General features: G+C 43.1%; 1 protein-coding gene across 2 annotated transcripts in view; it reads left to right on the top strand.

The window, feature by feature from the left end:
- CDH18 (cadherin 18) overlaps positions 1-18,363 on the top strand; it is a 1,254,587-nt gene that overhangs the window by 1,145,356 nt on the left and 90,868 nt on the right. For both annotated transcript variants that reach the window (XM_073678632.1, XM_073678633.1), the window contains exon 9: positions 3,229-3,347. In XM_073678632.1, the coding sequence (XP_073534733.1) occupies positions 3,229-3,347 (119 nt within the window). The remainder of the gene's footprint in view (positions 1-3,228; positions 3,348-18,363) is intronic.

The following is an 18,363-nucleotide window of genomic DNA, read 5'->3' as shown; positions in this document are numbered from 1 at the left end:
CTCAAAAAAAGTATGAGGGCCCTCACCCACAATATGATGTCCCCTAAAGTCCTAACATGCAGTATGAGGTCCCCACAGCTCTCCACACAGTGTAAAGGCCCCCTCTCCCTATCTGAAATCACCCTTAAACGGCTGCTTTGTTCCCTGCTTAAACTTCTATACAGGCTAGGGTAGTCACTCCGGATTGATTGCACTACACCATGCAACGTGATAACCACAAGGCATTATACAGAAGCCAATATGGTCTTAACTGAGCTCATGACAGCCTACTGAAACTGATAGATTTTTCTACAACATACAGTACAGACCAAAAGTTTGGACACACCTTCTCATTTAAAGATTTTTCTGTATTTCATGACTATGAAAATTGTACATTCACACTGAAGGCATCAAAACTATGAATCAACACATGTGGAATTATATACTTAACAAAAAAGTGTGAAACAACTGAAAATATGTTTTATATTCTAGGTTCTTCAAAGTAGCCACCTTTTGCTTTGATGACTGCTTTGCACACTGTTGGCATTCTCTTGATGAGCTTCAAGAGGTAGTCATCGGAAAAGGTCTTCCAACAATCTTGAAGGAGTTCCCAGAGATGTTTAGCACTTGTTGGCCCTTTTGCCTTCACTCTGCGGTCCAGCTCACCCCAAACCATCTCGATTGGGTTCAGGTCTGGTGACTGTGGAGACCAGGTCATCTGGCGTAGCACCCCATCACTCTCCTTCTTGGTCAAATAGCCCTTACACAGCCTGGAGGTGTGTTTGGGGTCATTGTCTTGTTGAAAAATACATGATGGTCCAACTAAACGCAAACCGGATGGAATAGCATGCCGCTGCAAGATGCTGTGGTAGCCATGCTGGTTCAAAATGCCTTCAATTTTGAATAAATCCCCAACAGTGTCAGCAGCAAAGCACCCCCACACCATCACACCTCCTCCTCCATGCTTCACGGTGGGAACCAGGCATGTAGAGTCCATCCGTTTACCTTTTCTGCGTCGCACAAAGACACGGTGGTTAGAACCAAAGATCTCAAATTTGGACTCATGAGACCAAAGCACTGATTTCCACTGGTCTAATGTCCATTACTTGTGTTCTTTAGCCCAAACTTGTCTCTTCTGCTTGTTGCCTGTCCTTAGCAGTGGTTTCCTAGCAGCTATTTTACCATGAAAGTCTGCTGCACAAAGTCTCCTCTTAACAGTTGTTGAAGAGATGTGTCTGCTGCTAGAACTCTGTGTGGCATTGACCTGGTCTCTAATCTGAGCTGCTGTTAACCTGCGATTTCTGAGGCTGGTGACTCGGATAAACTTATCCTCAGAAGCAGAGGTGACTCTTGGTCTTCCTTTCCTGGGGCGGTCCTTATGAGACCCAGTTTCTTTGCAGCGCTTGATAGTTTTTGCAACTGCACTTGGGGACACTTTCAAAGTTGTCCCAATTTTTCAGACTGACTGACCTTCATTTAATAAAGTAATGATGGCCACTCATTTTTCTTTACTTAGCTGCTTTTTTCTTGCCATAAAACAAATTCTAACAGTCTATTCAGTAGGACTATCAGCTGTGTATCCACCAGACTTCTGCACAGCACAACTGATGGTCCCAACCCCATTTATAAGGCAAGAAACCCCACTTATTAAACCTGACAGGAAACACCTGTGAAGTGAAAACCATTTCCGGCGACTACCTCTTGAAGCTCATCAAGAGAATGCCAAGAGTGTGCAAAGCAGTCATCAAAGCAAAAGGTGGCTACTTTGAAGAACCTAGAATATAAGACATATTTTCAGTTGTTTCACACTTTTTTGTTAAGTATATAATTCCACATGTGTTAATTCATAGTTTTGATACCTTCAGTGTGAATGTACAATTTTCATAGTCATGAAAATAAAGAAAAATCTTTAAATGAGAAGGTGTGGCCAAACTTTTCGTCTGTACTGTATGTAAAAGCAGAAGACATTTTTTGGTGTGATTTGTATGAATCAAATCACAAATTGTTTTATTTTGCTGAGACCTGAGAATTTAATCAAATTTTACTTGAATACTTGAATTCCATTTGCATCAAATTGATTTGCTCATCTCTAGATAGTATCTAGCTCATGTCTAGATAGTATGTTACAAAAGTATCCAAGAATGGACAGATAGTAGACCAGTAACGGCTTAATGGTTCTCAATGCTTATTGCTGTTCCTTCAGAGCAAAGGCTAACTCTTCTGGTCCCTGCCTTAAAATGCTTCTGTATATAGATATATCTATATCTATATACAGTATATAGAGACATAGATATATATATACTGAATATATATATAAATATATATAGATATATATGTATACATATAATTTTTTATTTTTTTGAATATTCATTGAAAATATTTATTACTTTTAATATTTATTATAGTTGAGTAAAGTAATCTGTAAAACATCCATGGAAAAATGCAGAAATCATTACTTATCAAGGGTATTTTATATGCATTACAACTTTTATAAAAGATGTTTAATCTGCCGCAATTCAACTTTTACTCTGAGTTTCACTATATTAACCAAGGATAAAAAGCAGTCATGATCTATAATATAAGCAATAAATTCTGTTTCTAGTCTATTGAATAAATAACACTAACATTTTCAAATGTGCACTTTTCATTTTTTTTTTTCATTAAATGGAATCTGTCACCACATTTGACCTATCTAAATTATTAATATGGGCATGCAGGTTAAAGAATATGGGATATAGACTGCTAGCATGTTATGCCTTTTCCACCAGAAGGGCAGAAGACTGCAGAGGAAATAAGAGAACAGTAAAGCGCACAAGCGAGTTTTCCTCTCAAGTGGCCAAGGTCACAGGTACGAACTAAGGCTGATGGGAGGTGAGATATATGGAGACAAAGTGTGGAGGCAGAGATATCTTCTGGGCAGCATCCTTCCCTTTGCCTGGAAGGGGTCATTTAAATAAATTGGTAACAGATGATTTTTCAAAAACGAGACATATGATATGAGGCATAAAGGGTTCACTCTAATCATCAGTATATAACCTGTATGCCCATATTAATAGTTTAGATAGGTCAAATGTGATGACAGATTCCATTTCACTGTATTGACATGTTGTTTCCATCATTTCTAACAGAATTATAATTGACCTCAGTGATATGCTTACATACATTGGTGGCTTGGAAAGAAATGTATTTGTAATCTTTCAAAATTGGCCATATGTTACAACTTATTAACATAAAATTTACTATTTCTAGATAATCTCGCTCTTGTGAGCTATGTTTCCGTGGCTATTAAAGTGTTAGATGTGAATGACAACCCACCACATATCGAAAATGAAGATGCAGTTGTGTGTGAGAATGGGAGACCCGGGCAGGTAAGTCTAGCCTTTTTTTTTCATACATTATATGGAAACATTTTGAAATTTCCAATAAAAGAATTCGCAAACAACAAAAATATACTTAAAAATGAAGTCACTCATTGCAGGCTCAAAGAGGATTTTTAAGTCTTAGGCTGGGTGCCCACGTAGCGTTTTTCAAGTTTTTATGCTGCGGAATTTCCGCAGCGGAAACGCTTGTGAAACGCTAGGTAATCCGCACCCCATGGTCACCAAGGGGATTCCGCATGTTCTATGCTCATGCTGCGGATTTTTCCGCAGCGTTTATGCTGCGTACAAAAATCCGCAGCATGTCATTTAATTTTGCGGAAGCGCAGCGGAACTCCGGCCATTGACTTGCATTGAGACGCATAGAAACCGCGACTGTACATTTTTACAAGCGTCTTCTATGCGTCTCTATGTGCGGATGGCACCCAGTTCTGTAGGAGAGGAGACTCTCATCCAGACCTGGGTACCATTGTACCTATAAAAAAAGAATAAAATAACAAATAAAGTTTATACTCACCTTTCCAAAGGCTTCTCTCTGAATGCCAGCAGCGCTGAAGGACCTTCGGTGACGTCACAGTCATGTGACCGCAGGCCCTTCACCGCTCTGTCTTGCGATATGCCGGCAGCCGGGAACCAGACAGGAACGAGCGCTGCAGCCACGCCGTGGCCTCGGGGGTGAGTATAGCTTTATTTGTTTTAATTTTTACGGTTCACACTGTATAAATCCATGCTGTTTGCATGGATTTATACAGTGTGACCTAGTTGTCAAGCACTTTCCAAGTGATGCTATCGCCTGGAAAGCGCTTGTCAATCTGCATGCGGAAACGCATGTGAATCCGCATGTGGATCCGCATGTATTCTGCAGGAAAAACGCATGCAAAATCTGCATGCGTTTTTTCTGCCAGGGAGATGCAGAAATGCTGCAGAAATTTTCTGCTTCATTTCTGCATCGTGGGCACCTAGCCTTAAGTGTAGTTTAGATTACATATAAACTTATAAGCTTGTAACTGTTTTTAAGGCATTAGTATGTGAAATCAGCATGTGTTATTAGAATTCTAAGTTTATTTGTTGTAGAAAGTCATTTTTGAAGGCAAACTTTTGAAATTTTCATTTTCTTTTTGTCTTGGTAAACTCTTGCATGGGACAAATATTCAAAACTGAAACAAAATATAATTATAGAATCATAGAATGTTAGAGTTGGAAGGAACCTTCAGGGTCATCATGTCCAATCCCTTACGCAGAGAAATACGTTTCAAGCAATATATTTATAATAAAAATAATGTAGGGTCTATTTGAAGACATTATGTTCATTTGTTGTTTGAGTTTAACCTGGACAAGCTATCAGCACATGGACTTTAAACGTTGATCACATTTAAAGAGAACCAGACACCTGTGGGAAACCTGTATCCAGCTCTGGCTGTACGAACACAGCCAGGTATGTTTGACTCTGAAAGGCTGCAGCATTTCAGTGAAAAACATTCTTCAATAGCCACCAGGGGACCGAGACTGCACTATAAACTAGTCATACATGCAAGTCCCCGAAGGCTTTTCCATATCCACTGCCCTGGATTGATAGGTCCATGCCGATATGCAGAAACCTCTCAATCTAGCTCAGCGGGCAGCTTTTAAAGTATGTTTTTCTCAGAATCATGGTTTCAGAGTCAAACATACCCAGCTGTGTTCATACAAGCTGTGCCTGATACATGTTACCCACGGATTGGGCAGCATGTGTCAGGTGTGAGGTTTACTTGAACTCCAGGGGAAGAGAACCGCTTTTTCAAATGAACCTTGTTGTTACCAAACAATAGATTGGGAAATTTGACCAATAGCTATGCATAGAGGACGAAACAAATGCTTGGCCCTACAGAACTGAGTGGCTAAATCTAGCATTACAATGGAATGGGATTCATTTTGAAATTTTTTAAAGGTTTTCTTCTATGTATGTGACTATTAGTGATGAGCGAGTATGCTCGTTACTCGAGATCTACGAGCATGCGCTGGTTTTTCCAAGTATCTTCAGCGTGCTCAGGTGTTATGTTATATTTGAGTCACGCTGTGCACATGATTTAGAGATGTTTTACAGCTTTAATACATGTGAGGAATGCCTGTTTCTTTGGCATTCCTCACATGTATTAAAGCTGTCAAATAGTCGCGAATCATGCACACGGAGAGACTGAAACATAACACCTGAGCATGCTGAAGATACTCGGCGAGCACCCGAAAAGGTTAATAGAACGTACTCGCTCATCACTAGTCACTATTTAATTGCTTACATGCTTTTTTATAAATGGTGTTTTCAATGTTGTTTTATTGTGGCTACTTCATTTTAGGATAATTTCTATGTTTTGTGGCAATTGCCACTATCAATTTTTGATAATGGTGTGGTGTCTTTAAAAATTATTTTGTCTTTATATGTGTGAAAAGGATGTATTTGATTTTTTCGACTTAATGTTACCAATGGACCAAACCTGCTGATAAGTACTTTATTATAGCAATATGTCTGTACACAACCCCTGTATTTTTCTGCATCTCTCTAAAATTGTATGGTACGCCAATCCCTTTATCAACTGAATTTACAGATGGAAATCTGCAGTTCTAATTTTAAGACATTGCTCCTTTCATAAAATATTTTTGTGAAGGAAAGATGTATTTGAAAATAATGGATACAGTTACCAGAATTCTATAAAAGCTGGCTATTACCTGTATGCCTACCCTGCATTTAATGTACTTACACAGTAAGAAATACATTTGTCTCTTGTTGACTTACTTAGAAGAAAATGACTGGATAAGTGGCTAAGTATTTGAAAAACAAAAACTCTCTAAGTAATACTGATACAAATTTAAGCTTAGATTCTAGTTGGGGTTTGGTGATAAAATAAGTTTATTTGTGCTAGTAGAATCCTTAAGCATGAAGAATTGAAAAGAATAAGGTACTGGGATGGAAAAATATCATAATCCTAGTTTTAAATTTAATAATCTCTATAGTGTTTCAATAATTTGCCCATGCTTGTGTGTTTTTTTTTTTTCTTAAACACACTGACAAAGATGAGTCCTTTTTATCTCACGTTTAGATTGATTATCTCATGAGATGAGAAGCATGAGATCGCCTTCTAAGAAAAAAGTGACTTCAACTTTTCTAAAGACATAACTAATATAATACCCTGTCCTGCTAGCAAAGTACTTCAAATCCAGCTATTCTCAACAGAACCACTACATGGCCACACATATTGCATATATAACTTGTTAGGCCCCCTTTACAGGTCTTTGAGATTCCGGTACTGGAAAAAACAGTACGGGTGAGGTCCAAGGTCTGTGTCCGTGTGCTATCAGTGTGTACATGTGTACCATCTGTTGCCATCCGTGTGTATCAGTGTGACAAATACTGGAATAGAATGCAGAATACATTAGGTCTTAGATGTGGAAAGATAGAGAGATACAAAAATGTCAGTGAGATATATAATAAATGCATTGTATGTGTACTTTTCTATGCTGTATTTAGCACAAAAATAAATAAATAAATAAATGAAAAAAATAGTGTAAGATCCCCCTTATTTTTACTAACCAGCTGAGGGAAAGCAGACAGCTGAGTGCTGTTGTTATTATTATGGGAAGTGGCTCATATCCATGGAGCTTGTCTATTAATAATAGCTCACAGCTGTCTGCTTAGCCTTTACTGGTTATTAAAAAGGGGGACCCTAAAAAAATGACAAAAATGACATATTGTCCCTCCTATTTTTTAATCAGCAAAGGCTAAGCAGACAGCTGTGGGCTGATATTAATAGGCTAGTAAGGGGCCATGGATATTAGCCTCTTTCCAGATTAATACAGTGGGGAAAAAAAGTATTTAGTCAGCCACCAATTGTGCAAGTTCTTCCACTTAAAAAGATGAGAGAGGCCTGTAAATGACATCATAGGTAGACCTCAACTATGAGAGACAAAATGAGAAAACAAATTCTGAAAATCAAGTTGTCGGATTTGGAAAGAAATTTTTTTCAAATTTTGGTGGAAAATAAGTATTTGGTCAATCGCAAGCAAGCAAGATTTCTGGCTTTTACAGACTTGTAACTTCTTCTTTAAGAGGCTCCTCTGTCCTCCACTCATTACCTGTAGTGCTGGCACCTGTTTGAACTTGTTATCCGTATAAAAGACACCTGTCCGCAACCTCAAACAGTCACACTCCAAACTCCGCTATGGTGAAGATCAAAGAGCTGTCGAAGGACACCAGAAACAAAATTGTAGTCCTGCACCAGGCTGGGAAGACTGAATCTGCAATAGGCAAGCAGATTGGTTTGAAGAAATCAACTGTGGGAGCGATAATTAGAAAATGGAAGACATATAAGACCATTTATAATCTCCCTCGATCTGGGGCTCCACACAAGATCTCACCCCATGGGGTTAAAATAATCTCAAGAATGGTGAGTGAAAATCCCAGAACCACATGGGGGAACCTAGTGAATGACCTGCAGAGAGCTGGGACCAGTGTTACATAGGCTACAATCAGTAACGTACTACGCCGCCAGGGACTCAGATCCTGCAGTGCCAGACATGTCCCCCTGCTTAAGCCATTACGTGTCCGGGCCCGTCTGAAGTTTGCTAGAGAGCATTTGGATGATCCAGAAGAGTATTGGGGAATGTCATATGGTCAGATGAAACCAAAGTAGAACTGTTTGGTAGAAACACAGCTTGTCGTGTTTGGAGGAGAAAGAATGCTGAGTTGCATCCAAAGAACAACATACCTACTGGGGTAGCAACATCATGCTTTGGGGCTGTTTCTCTGCCAAGGGACCAGGACGACTGATCCGTGTACATGAAAGAATGAATGGGGCCATTTATCGTGAGATTTTGAGTGTAAACCTCCTTCCATCAGCAAGGGCATTGAGGATGAAACGTGGCTGGGTCTTTCAGCATGACAATGATCCCAAGCACACTACCAGGGCTATGAAGAAGTGGCTTCGTAAGAAGCATTTCAAGGTCCTGGAGTGGCCTAGCCAGTCTCCAGATCTAAACTCTGTAGAAAACCTTTGGAGGGAGTTGAAAGTCCATGTTGCCCAGCAACAGCCCCAAAACATCACTGCTCTAGAGGAGATTTGCATGGAGGAATGGGCCAACATACCAGCAACAGTGTGTGCCAACCTTGTGAAGACTTACAGAAAATGTTAGACCTCTGTCATTGCCAACAAAGAATATATAACAAAGTATTGAGATGAACTTTTTTAATTGACCAAATACTTATTTTCCACCAAAATTTGACCAAAAATTTCTTTCCAAATCAGACAATGTGATTTTCAGGATTTGTTTTCTCATTTTGTCTCTCATAGTTGATGATGTCAATTACAGGCCCCTCTCATATTTTTAAGTGGGAGAACTTGCACAATTGGTGGCTGACTAGATACTTTTTTTCCCCACTTTAACACCAGCCCTCAGCTGCCCCAGAAATCCATTACATGTGCCAATTCTGGTGATTAACCTCTGCTCTACTCGATTGCCATGATGAAGTGACAATTCGGGGAATGGTTTTGGGGTTGATGTCAGCCATGTAATGTCCACTGACATCAAGCCCAGGGGTTAGTAATGGAGAGTAGTGTTGAGCGATACCTTCCGATATCGGGAAATATCGGATCGGATTGGATCGGACCAATACCGAAAAAGTATCGGATATTGCCGATTCCGATACCGGAAACCAATGCTAGTCAATGGGACAGAAATATCGGAATGAAAATAAACCATTTCTTTCCTTGTAGGTTAATTCTACATGAAGGAAAACTACTAATAATAATGTAGAATGTATTGGGGGAGGTGGGGGAGACAATAAAGGCATAGAGGTTTAGCCCAATCAAATGGAATAGCAGGAATTAATATTTTTTTAAGACGTTCTGAGTTACGGAAATATTGACTATGTTAAGTATTTTTATATTTTGTCAGATATTTATGTTTCACTACTTCCATGCTCTTAACCTTCTTTTTTACTTCTCCCACACTTTCTCCTTCATCATCCTCAGCATCTTTTTCATCCACTTCTTCCTCACCTTCATCATCTTCTTCTTCTTCAATTTCTTCGTATTATTCTTTTTTTTCATTCTTCATATTCTACTTCTTCATCTTCTTCATATTCTTCTTCTTCATCATATTCTTATTTGTGACAGGCATTCCTGTAGTTGTTATCTATAAAATGTTGGACATTACAATTTTCGTTCTGCCCGTCACAAAAGATTTACAACAGGATTTGTCCGCGTTCAGTTTGGCCTGCAGCAGCAGGTCTTTTCCAGGGGCACCACGAGGAGGAACGGACTCACCCCCATACACTGCTCAGTCATCTTCTGCTTATAATTTAGATATTATCTTTTGCTCTGATTTTTAGTCTTATGCTTAATGTTCTTCCGCTTTTTGTTCTGCAGCTTCTTGTATTTCTGCTTCTTGGTTTTCTGTCTCTTGTTCTTCTGTATCTTGGTGATTGTCTTCTCTTCCTTGTCCTCTTGGTCAACTTCTTCAGGGTCATCTTCTTGGTCTTCTTCGGGGTGGTCTTCAGGGTCGTCGTCTTCCGGTGTCCTCGTCTTCGGGGTCCTCGTCTTCTTCGGGTTGGTCTTCTGGGTCCTCGTCTTCGGGGTCCTCGTCTTCTTCGGGGTGGTCTTCAGGGTCCTCGTCTTCTTCGGGGTGGTCTTCAGGGTCCTCGTCTTCTTCGGGGTGGTCTTCAGGGTCCTCGTCTTCAGGGTCGTCGTCTTCGGGGTCCTCGTCTTCTTAGGGTTGGTCTTCAGGGTCCTCGTCTTCAGGGTCCTCATCAGGGAGATCCAGAGTGATTACCAAGAACCATTTCAAAAAGCTTGAACTTGGAAATGTAGCAGAAGGTACAAGAAAGCTGAGGAACTACCGAGGACCAGCTGACGGTACTGGAACCCGGATGGGTAGCAGAAGGTACAAGAGCCAATGGAACTGCTGAAGACCAGCTGACGGTACTGGAACTCGGTTACTAAGCAGGAGGTACCTGTGCCAGAAAGCACTACCAAGGACCAGCAGACGTTGGTGGAACTTGGATACCGAGAAGGAGGCACCTAATCCAAAGGCACTGCCGAGAACCAGCTGACTTTACTGGAACCCGGATGGGTAGCAGAAGGTACCCATGTAAAAAAAAGTTCAAGGCCGCGAGCTGGCCGCAGTTACCAAAACCCACAGTCCTACAGGGGGTGCTTGTCCTATTGGCACTATGGAACCAGCCTTCATTGCCAGATCCCGCAGCCCACATAGGAGTCACCTAAACTGCAGGCACCATAGAGTTGGCTAACCCGACCGCAACACGACAGGACAACGCATTGGAGGCAAAGTGACGTTGACACAACCCGGAAACAGCTGGCGTGCTGGAACCAGGCTGGGCAGAAGGGAGTACCCATGCCAAAGACACTGCCGAGAACCAGCTGACGGTACTGGAACCCGGATGGGTAGTAGAAGGTACAAGAGCCAATGGAACTGCCGAAGACCAGCTGACAGTACTGGAACTCGGTTACTAAGCAGGAGGTACCTGTGCCAGAAAGCACTACCAAGGACCAGCAGATGTTGGTGGAACTTGGATACCGAGAAGGAGGCACCTAATCCAAAGACACTGCCGAGAACCAGCTGACGGTACTGGAACCCGGATGGGTAGCAGAAGGTACCCATGTAAAAAAAAGTTCAAGGCCGCGAGCCGGCCGCAGTTACCAAAACCCACAGTCCTACAGGGGGTGCTTGTCCTATTGGCACTATGGAACCAGCCTTCATTGCCAGATCTCGCAGCCCACATAGGAGTCACCTAAACTGCAGGCACCATAGAGTCGGCTAACCCGACCGCAACACGACAGGACAACGCATTGGAGGCAAAGTGACGTTGACACTACCCGGAAACAGCTGGCGTGCTGGAACCAGGCTGGGCAGTAGAGATGAGCGTTGTTCTACTCGAACTATTCGCCAATCTCAAATTCGAGCTGTTTTGGGCGGTGTTCGAGCCGTTCGGCGAACACGAACAATTTGAGAAAAATTCGGCTGTTCGAGGTTATGTTCGATAACTGTTCGTGCACCAAAATTATAACTGGATTTTTTCTCAGTAATGATGAAAATTAATGTTAATACGCAGTTTGAGTGTACAGCGGGGTGGGGGGAGGGGCAGGGGATGGATCTCTGCAGGAACAATGAAGATCTCCATTTTTTTTTTCTCTTTCCCGCATTTACAGTGGGGAGGTGCAATCTGTCAGCCTATCAGCAGCGCACACACGGAGCGAAGTGCTTTTTTTCACACAAGCAAGGGCATGTGTCATTGGCAGTGTATGTCACATGTCCTTGCCCTATAAGACCAAGCCATTTTCCCCGTCGCCACCATTTTCTCACTGCTGCAGCTGCATGTTAGACGGCACCGCTGTTGCTGTGTGTGCTATACCTTGTTAATTTCAAGCCAATTTTCGCACAAATCTACAGATAGCTTGGGAGTAGGGAATATTTGTGATTGCAGTCCTTTTAAGGACAAGGTTACAGCATTTCCTACGACTTTTATCAGGCAGGTCTGTGCTCTTAAATAGATAGATTGTGGGAGTAAAGACTAATTGTAATTGGAGTCCTTTTCAGGACTAGGTTACATCAGTTCCTATCAGTTTTTGCCAGGCAGGTCTGTGCCAGTGCTGTGCAAGTTTTTTTCACAGCATTTGGCTGAATCTAGCAAAGCTATTCCTTTTTGGCCTATTGCAGAGTGTGTTAGTCAGTGGAGTAGCCTATCTGTGTTGCAAGATATACCACCTGTGTATAGAATACGAATTTTTTTACTGCACCTAGTGAAGTAAAATCTTTTGGGCATAGCATCATTCTAATAGTTCATCTATACTGACCTCCATCAGGTTGCAAATTGAATATAATTTTTTTCTGCATCTAGCTCTGAAAAAATATTGGGCTTCTAGCTGTGTGTGGGACTTGTTGTATTAGTCCATCTATACTGACCTCCATCAGGTTGCAAACTGAATATATTTTTTTCTGCATCTACCTCTGAAAAAATATTGGGCTTCTAGCTGTGTGTGGGACTTGTTCTATTAATCCTTCTATACAGACCTCCATCAGGTTGAAAACTGAATATATTTTTTTCTGCATCTACCTCTGAAAAAATATTGGGCTTCTAGCTGTGTGTGGTACTTGTTGTATTAGTCCATCTATACTGACCTCCATCAGGTTGCAAACTGAATATATTTTTTTCTGCATTTACCTCTGAAAAAATATTGGGCTTCTAGCTGTGTGTGGGACTTGTTGTATTAGTCCATCTATACTGACCTCCATCAGGTTGCAAACTGAATATATTTTTTTCTGCATCTACCTCTGAAAAAATATTGGGCTTCTAGCTGTGTGTGGGACTTGTTCTATTAATCCTTCTATACAGACCTCCATCAGGTTGAAAACTGAATATATTTTTTTCTGCATCTACCTCTGAAAAAATATTGGGCTTCTAGCTGTGTGTGGTACTTGTTGTATTAGTCCATCTATACTGACCTCCATCAGGTTGCAAACTGAATATATTTTTTCTGCATCTACCTCTGAAAAAATATTGGGCTTCTAGCTGTGTGTGGGACTTGTTCTATTAATCCATCTATACAGACCTCCATCAGGTTGCAAACTGAATATATTTTTTTCTGCATCTAGCTCTGAAAAAATATTTGGCCTTCTAGCAATGTGTGGGACTTTCTCTATTAGTCCATCTATACTGACCTCCATCAGGTTGCAAATTGAATATAGTTTTTTTCTGCATCTAACTCAGCCAATAGTTTTGGCCTAATACCACAGTTTGGCCACTCAGCTCTGCTCGGTTCCCATCCATTGTTTTTTTGTGCAAACAACTCCAGAGTTGTTAATTAGTTAACCACCAAAATGAGTGGAAAAAGGCCTGCTGCTGGTGGAAAGGGGAATAGGCGTGTTGGGAAGGGGAAAAAAGGTTGTGTCCGTGGGGTAGGTGTTAAAGCAACAGTAACATCTGCAGAAGAAAGACCATCTTCCAGCCAAACTAAAATGTCTACTTCTTTTAGCGGACAATGTGATAAGATCCCTTTCTTACGGCCACGCCAATCGCTACAAATTCCAGATGAGGCACAAAAACAGCAGGTGCTTCAACGGATATTAAGTGCTCCTTTAAGTGGGGTCTCCTCCACATCAACTTCAACATCACAAATACTCCAGTCCTCAAAGGTGTCACCCCAATCGCACTTGCTTCCTCACAGCTCCCAAATCTTCAGCTGCCCGTCTGAGTATGAGGTAGAACAGATGGTTGAGTCTGCAGAGCTGTTTACTCATACTATAGCCTGGGAATCAGAGGTCGACTCCAGTGCTTCTGTGAATCCAGACGAGGAAATGATCTGCACTGATGCCCAGAATCTTTATGAGTCGGATCCAGGACCAGACGCAGAAGGTTCTGACCATAATGTAGACCCTCATTCCTAAACATTAACTCCTGTTGGTGGAGACAATGAGGAAGACGATGATAAGACTCAAATACCTGATTGGAGCGACAACTTTAGTTTTTTGTCAGGGCAGGAACAGGTTGGCTCTGAGGACGACGGGTGTGATAACGCACAGGGTGATGATGATGAGGTTGGAGATCCCACTTACTGTCAACCCACAGTCAGCCAAGAGATGAGGTCAGCAGAGGAGGTGGAGGAAGATGCTAGTGACGACGAGGTCAGGTTGCACCTTCCTGGACAGAGACGTAGTACTGGAAGCACGTCAACAACTGCATCCTCAAACACAACTCTGCCTCTCACCACAAGTCGTGGTGGCTCTTCAGGTCGCATGGGTGCTAAGCCTTGCATAGCCTGGGCATTTTTTCAGATCGATAAAGATGACCCAACTCGTGTTATCTGTAACATTTGTCAGCAAAAGCTAAGTAGAGGCCAAAAAATACATAGTTTGAGTACTTCATGCATGAACCGGCACATGGACATGAAGCATAAGTTGCAGTGGGAAGCTCAGTGTGCTACAATGCGGCCTAGCCGGCCGGGCCAACCACCGTCTGCCATATCTTGTGCATCCGCGGCCTCTTCATCCTCTGTGACTGGGAGGACAGCAGTCACACCTGTTTTGGGGCGCAGACCTGCCACCTCTTTACCCGCAACAGCCAGTGTGATTGGCAGGTCATCATTTTCTTTGGAGGTGGTAACACCAGCTGGTGTTGAGCGCTGTCCGACATCGATAGCACCACCTTTGGATCAAGGCAACCTAACATGTCCGCCTGCATCTTCCTCACAGACCGGCAGTTTGCCGGGGACACCCTTATCAACCCCGTCTAAGCACAATAGCCAGCCCTCGGTCCCTCAGATGTGGACAAGCAAAAGACCATTTCCTCCTAGCCATGAGAAAGCTAAGAGCTTGAATTTCACCATCTGCAAGCTCTTGGCTACAGAAATGCTGCCTTTCCACCTGGTGGACACAGAGGATTTTCGAGACCTTATGTCCATCGCAGTGCCCCAGTACCAGATGCCCAGTCGGCACTACTTCTCAAAGAAAGGTGTGCCTGCACTCCACCAGCATGTCGCACACAACATCACCGCTTCTTTGAGAAACTCTGTGTGTGACAGGGTGCATTTCACCACAGACACTTGGACGAGTAGGCATGGACAGGGGCGTTACATGTCGCTGACTGGGCACTGGGTAACTATGGTGACAGCAGGACAAGGGGCTGCTGTCCAAGTCTTGCCGTCCCCACGAGTTGTGCGTCAATCCTCTTTATGTCAAAGTTCCTCCACTGCTTCTGCCTCCTCAACCTCCTCTCGGTCTTCCACCTGCACCCAAAGCCTGTCTGGTCATGCCACAAGCTTTCTAACTGCGCAGAAGGGATCCTGCACACCTCCTTACTATGCTGGCAGTAGGGCTCAACGTCATCAGGCAGTTTTTACATTGAAATGTCTGGGAAATGTGAGTCACACAGCTGAGGAGTTGTGGTCAGCTCTGGAGAACCAATTTCATGAATGGTTGTCTCCACTGGACCTGAAATCAGGGAAGGCCGTGTGCGACAATGCTGCAAACCTGGGTGCGGCCCTTCGCCGGGGCAATGTCACACACGTGCCTTGTATGGCTCACGTGTTGAACCTGGTTGTCCAGCAATTTTTAGCCCACTATCCCAGACTAGATGGCCTTCTGCAGAGGGCACGGTCGCTGTGTGCTCACTTTCGCCGTTTGCATCCCGCAGCTCAGCGACTTACATCTCTACAGAAGTCGTTGGGCCTGCCACTTCACCGGCTAAAATGCGATGTGCCTACCCGGTGGAATTCAACTCTTCACATGTTGCAGCGACTGTGGCAGCACCGACAAGCCCTGGTGCAATACGTTCTGACGTATAGCCTGGGCCAACGAGATCCAGAGGTGGGGCAAATCACGCTGGAGGAGTGGTCTCAGATCAGGGACCTATGCATCCTTCTGCACAGTTTTGAAATGGCGACAAAGATGTTTAGTGCTGACGATGCCATTATCAGCATGACTATTCCAGTCATTTACATGCTGGAGCACATGTTAAACAGAATTCGGAGTCAGGTGGTGGCACAAGAGGAGGTGGAGGAAGTAGAGGAGGAGGAGTTGTATGCGGAAGGGCTAACATCTACAAGGTCTAGACGGTCGGCAGCACCAAGGCGGCAGGCATGTGAGGGTGGGGGAGATGGTTTTACCAGGGCGCATGGTAGCAGCCAAACTAGTGAGGAAGGTGCAGGAGCCCAGGAAGAAGTGGAGGACGAACTGATGGAAGACTCATCAGATGAGGGAGACCTTGATCACATTTCTGTTGTGCGAGGTTGGGGGGAGAGGACAGAGGAAGGAAGCATGATTGTTACCTCGCCACCAACACAACAGGGACTTGGTGCTCCTGGATGCGCAACACACATGAGTGCCTTCTTGCTGCACTACCTGCAACATGACCCTCGAATTGTGAGAATTAGAAATAATCCTGACTACTGGGTTGCCCCACTGTTAGATCCCCGGTACAAAAGTAAATTTGCAGAAATTATTCCTGCCATAGAAAGGGATGCACGCATGCAGGAGTATCAGCAGAGACTGTTGCAGAATCTTACATGTGCTTTTCCACAAAATACCAGTGGTGCACGTAGTGAATCTCACAGTTCCAATTTGCCAACCGTGGGACCGTCAAGTGTTCAGCACTCAAACCGTAACAGAACCACAGTATCTGCTGGTAACATCAATTTTGCGGAATCATTTCACCACTTTTTTAGCCCATCCTTTGCAAGGCCACAGGAGACAAGAAGTCTGACACAAAGTCAGCGCCTAGAGACGATGGTACAGGAGTATCTCCAAGTAAACATTGAAGCCACGACTGTGTCACTGGACCTTTGCTCTTTTTGGGCTTCCAATCTGGATAAATGGCCGGAGCTAGCCACTTACGCCTTGGAGATCTTGTCATGCCCCGCAGCCAGCGTTCTGTCTGAACGTGTGTTCATCGCTGCTGGTGGTGTGCTGACAGATAAGCGCACGCGGCTCTCCACTGATAATGTAGACAGACTCACGTTCATAAAGATGAACAAATCATGGATCCGAAACGACTTTTCTACCCGTGTGTCATCCTGGGGAGAGTAAAAGCTTGATGATTGGTTAAAATCACCCTACCAACCGTTTTAAGCTTTCAAATTACTAATCATGTTTATCTGTATCTTGGCTGGAAAATAATTTGGGCTTTGTAGCAGTGTGCAGCACTGATTCTATTAGGCCATCCATAATAAGCTCCACCAGATTTAAAATTACTAATCATGTTTATCTGTATCTTGACTGGAAAATAATTTGGGCTTTGTAGCAGTGTGCAGCACTGATCCTATTAGGCCATCTATACTAAAGCTTCACCAGATTTAAAATTAATAATAATTTTTAGCTGCATCTAGCCCGGAAAATAATTTTGGGGCTCCGAGATGCGCAAGACACATAAGTGCCTTCTTGCTGCACTACCTGCAGCATGACCCTCATATTGTCAGAATTCGAAGTAATCATGACTACTGGGTTGCCACACTCTTAGATCCCCCAAACTTTTCGATCAACCTTTTCATTTTAATAAAGACCAAAAAAATGGTCATTTTTGAAATTATAAGCATTAGCAGGTTGTTAGAAACTGAAATCAAACAGTTTTCAACTCAAAACTTTATTCTAGGTGATGTTACATTTTCACATAGGACCCCTTGTTCAAAAGGAGCTTCTGAACTCTCTCGTCCATTGAATTTGTCAGGTTTTGGATGGTTTCTGCTTCAATTGTTTTGCATGAGGACAGAATACCCTCCCAGAGCTGTTGCTTAGATGTGAACTGCCTCCCGCCATCATAGTCACTCCTTTTAATGATGCTCCAAAGGTTCTGAATGGGGTAGAGGTCAGGGGAGCATGGGGGTCACACCATAAGTTTGTCCCCTTTTATGCCCATATCAGCCAGAGATGCAGATATTTTATGTGCAGCATGAGATTGTGCATTATCATGTAGAAAAATGATCTTGCTGTGAAATACACGGTTCTTCTTCTTGAACCATGGCAGGAAGTGCTGTTTGAGAAAATCCACATACATTATGGAGTTCATCTTTAGCGCCTTCAGGGATCCTAAAGGGGCCGACAATCTCTCTCCCCATGACTCCAGCCCAAAACATTACTCCACCTCCTCCTTGTTGGCGCTGTAGCCGTGTTTGCGTGGGGTGTCCATCAACCAGCCATCCTCCACTCCATCCATCTGGACCATCGAGCGCTGCACGGCACTCATCCGTGAACAAAACAGTTTTGAAATCAGTCTTCATGTAATATTTGGCCCACTCTAGCCGTTTCTGCTTGTGTGAAGTGGATAGAGGAGGTCGACAGGATGGCGTATGCACAGCTGCAAACCTCTGAAGGACCCTGCATCTTGTTGTTCGGGTGACGTTGGAGGCACAAGCAGCTTCAAAAACTTGTCTGCTGCTATGACAAGGCTTTTTTGCCGCTGCTCTTTCAACCTGACGTAATTGCCTGTAGGAAAGAGTCCTCAATTTGCCCTTATCAGCACGCACACGTGTGT

Source organism: Phyllobates terribilis, unplaced genomic scaffold (genome assembly GCF_046119375.1).
Source record: "Phyllobates terribilis strain yellow unplaced genomic scaffold, ASM4611937v1 Scaffold_4__5_contigs__length_816908805, whole genome shotgun sequence".
Classification (NCBI taxonomy): domain Eukaryota; kingdom Metazoa; phylum Chordata; class Amphibia; order Anura; family Dendrobatidae; genus Phyllobates; species Phyllobates terribilis.
This window is presented reverse-complemented; position numbering and strand designations above follow the sequence as displayed.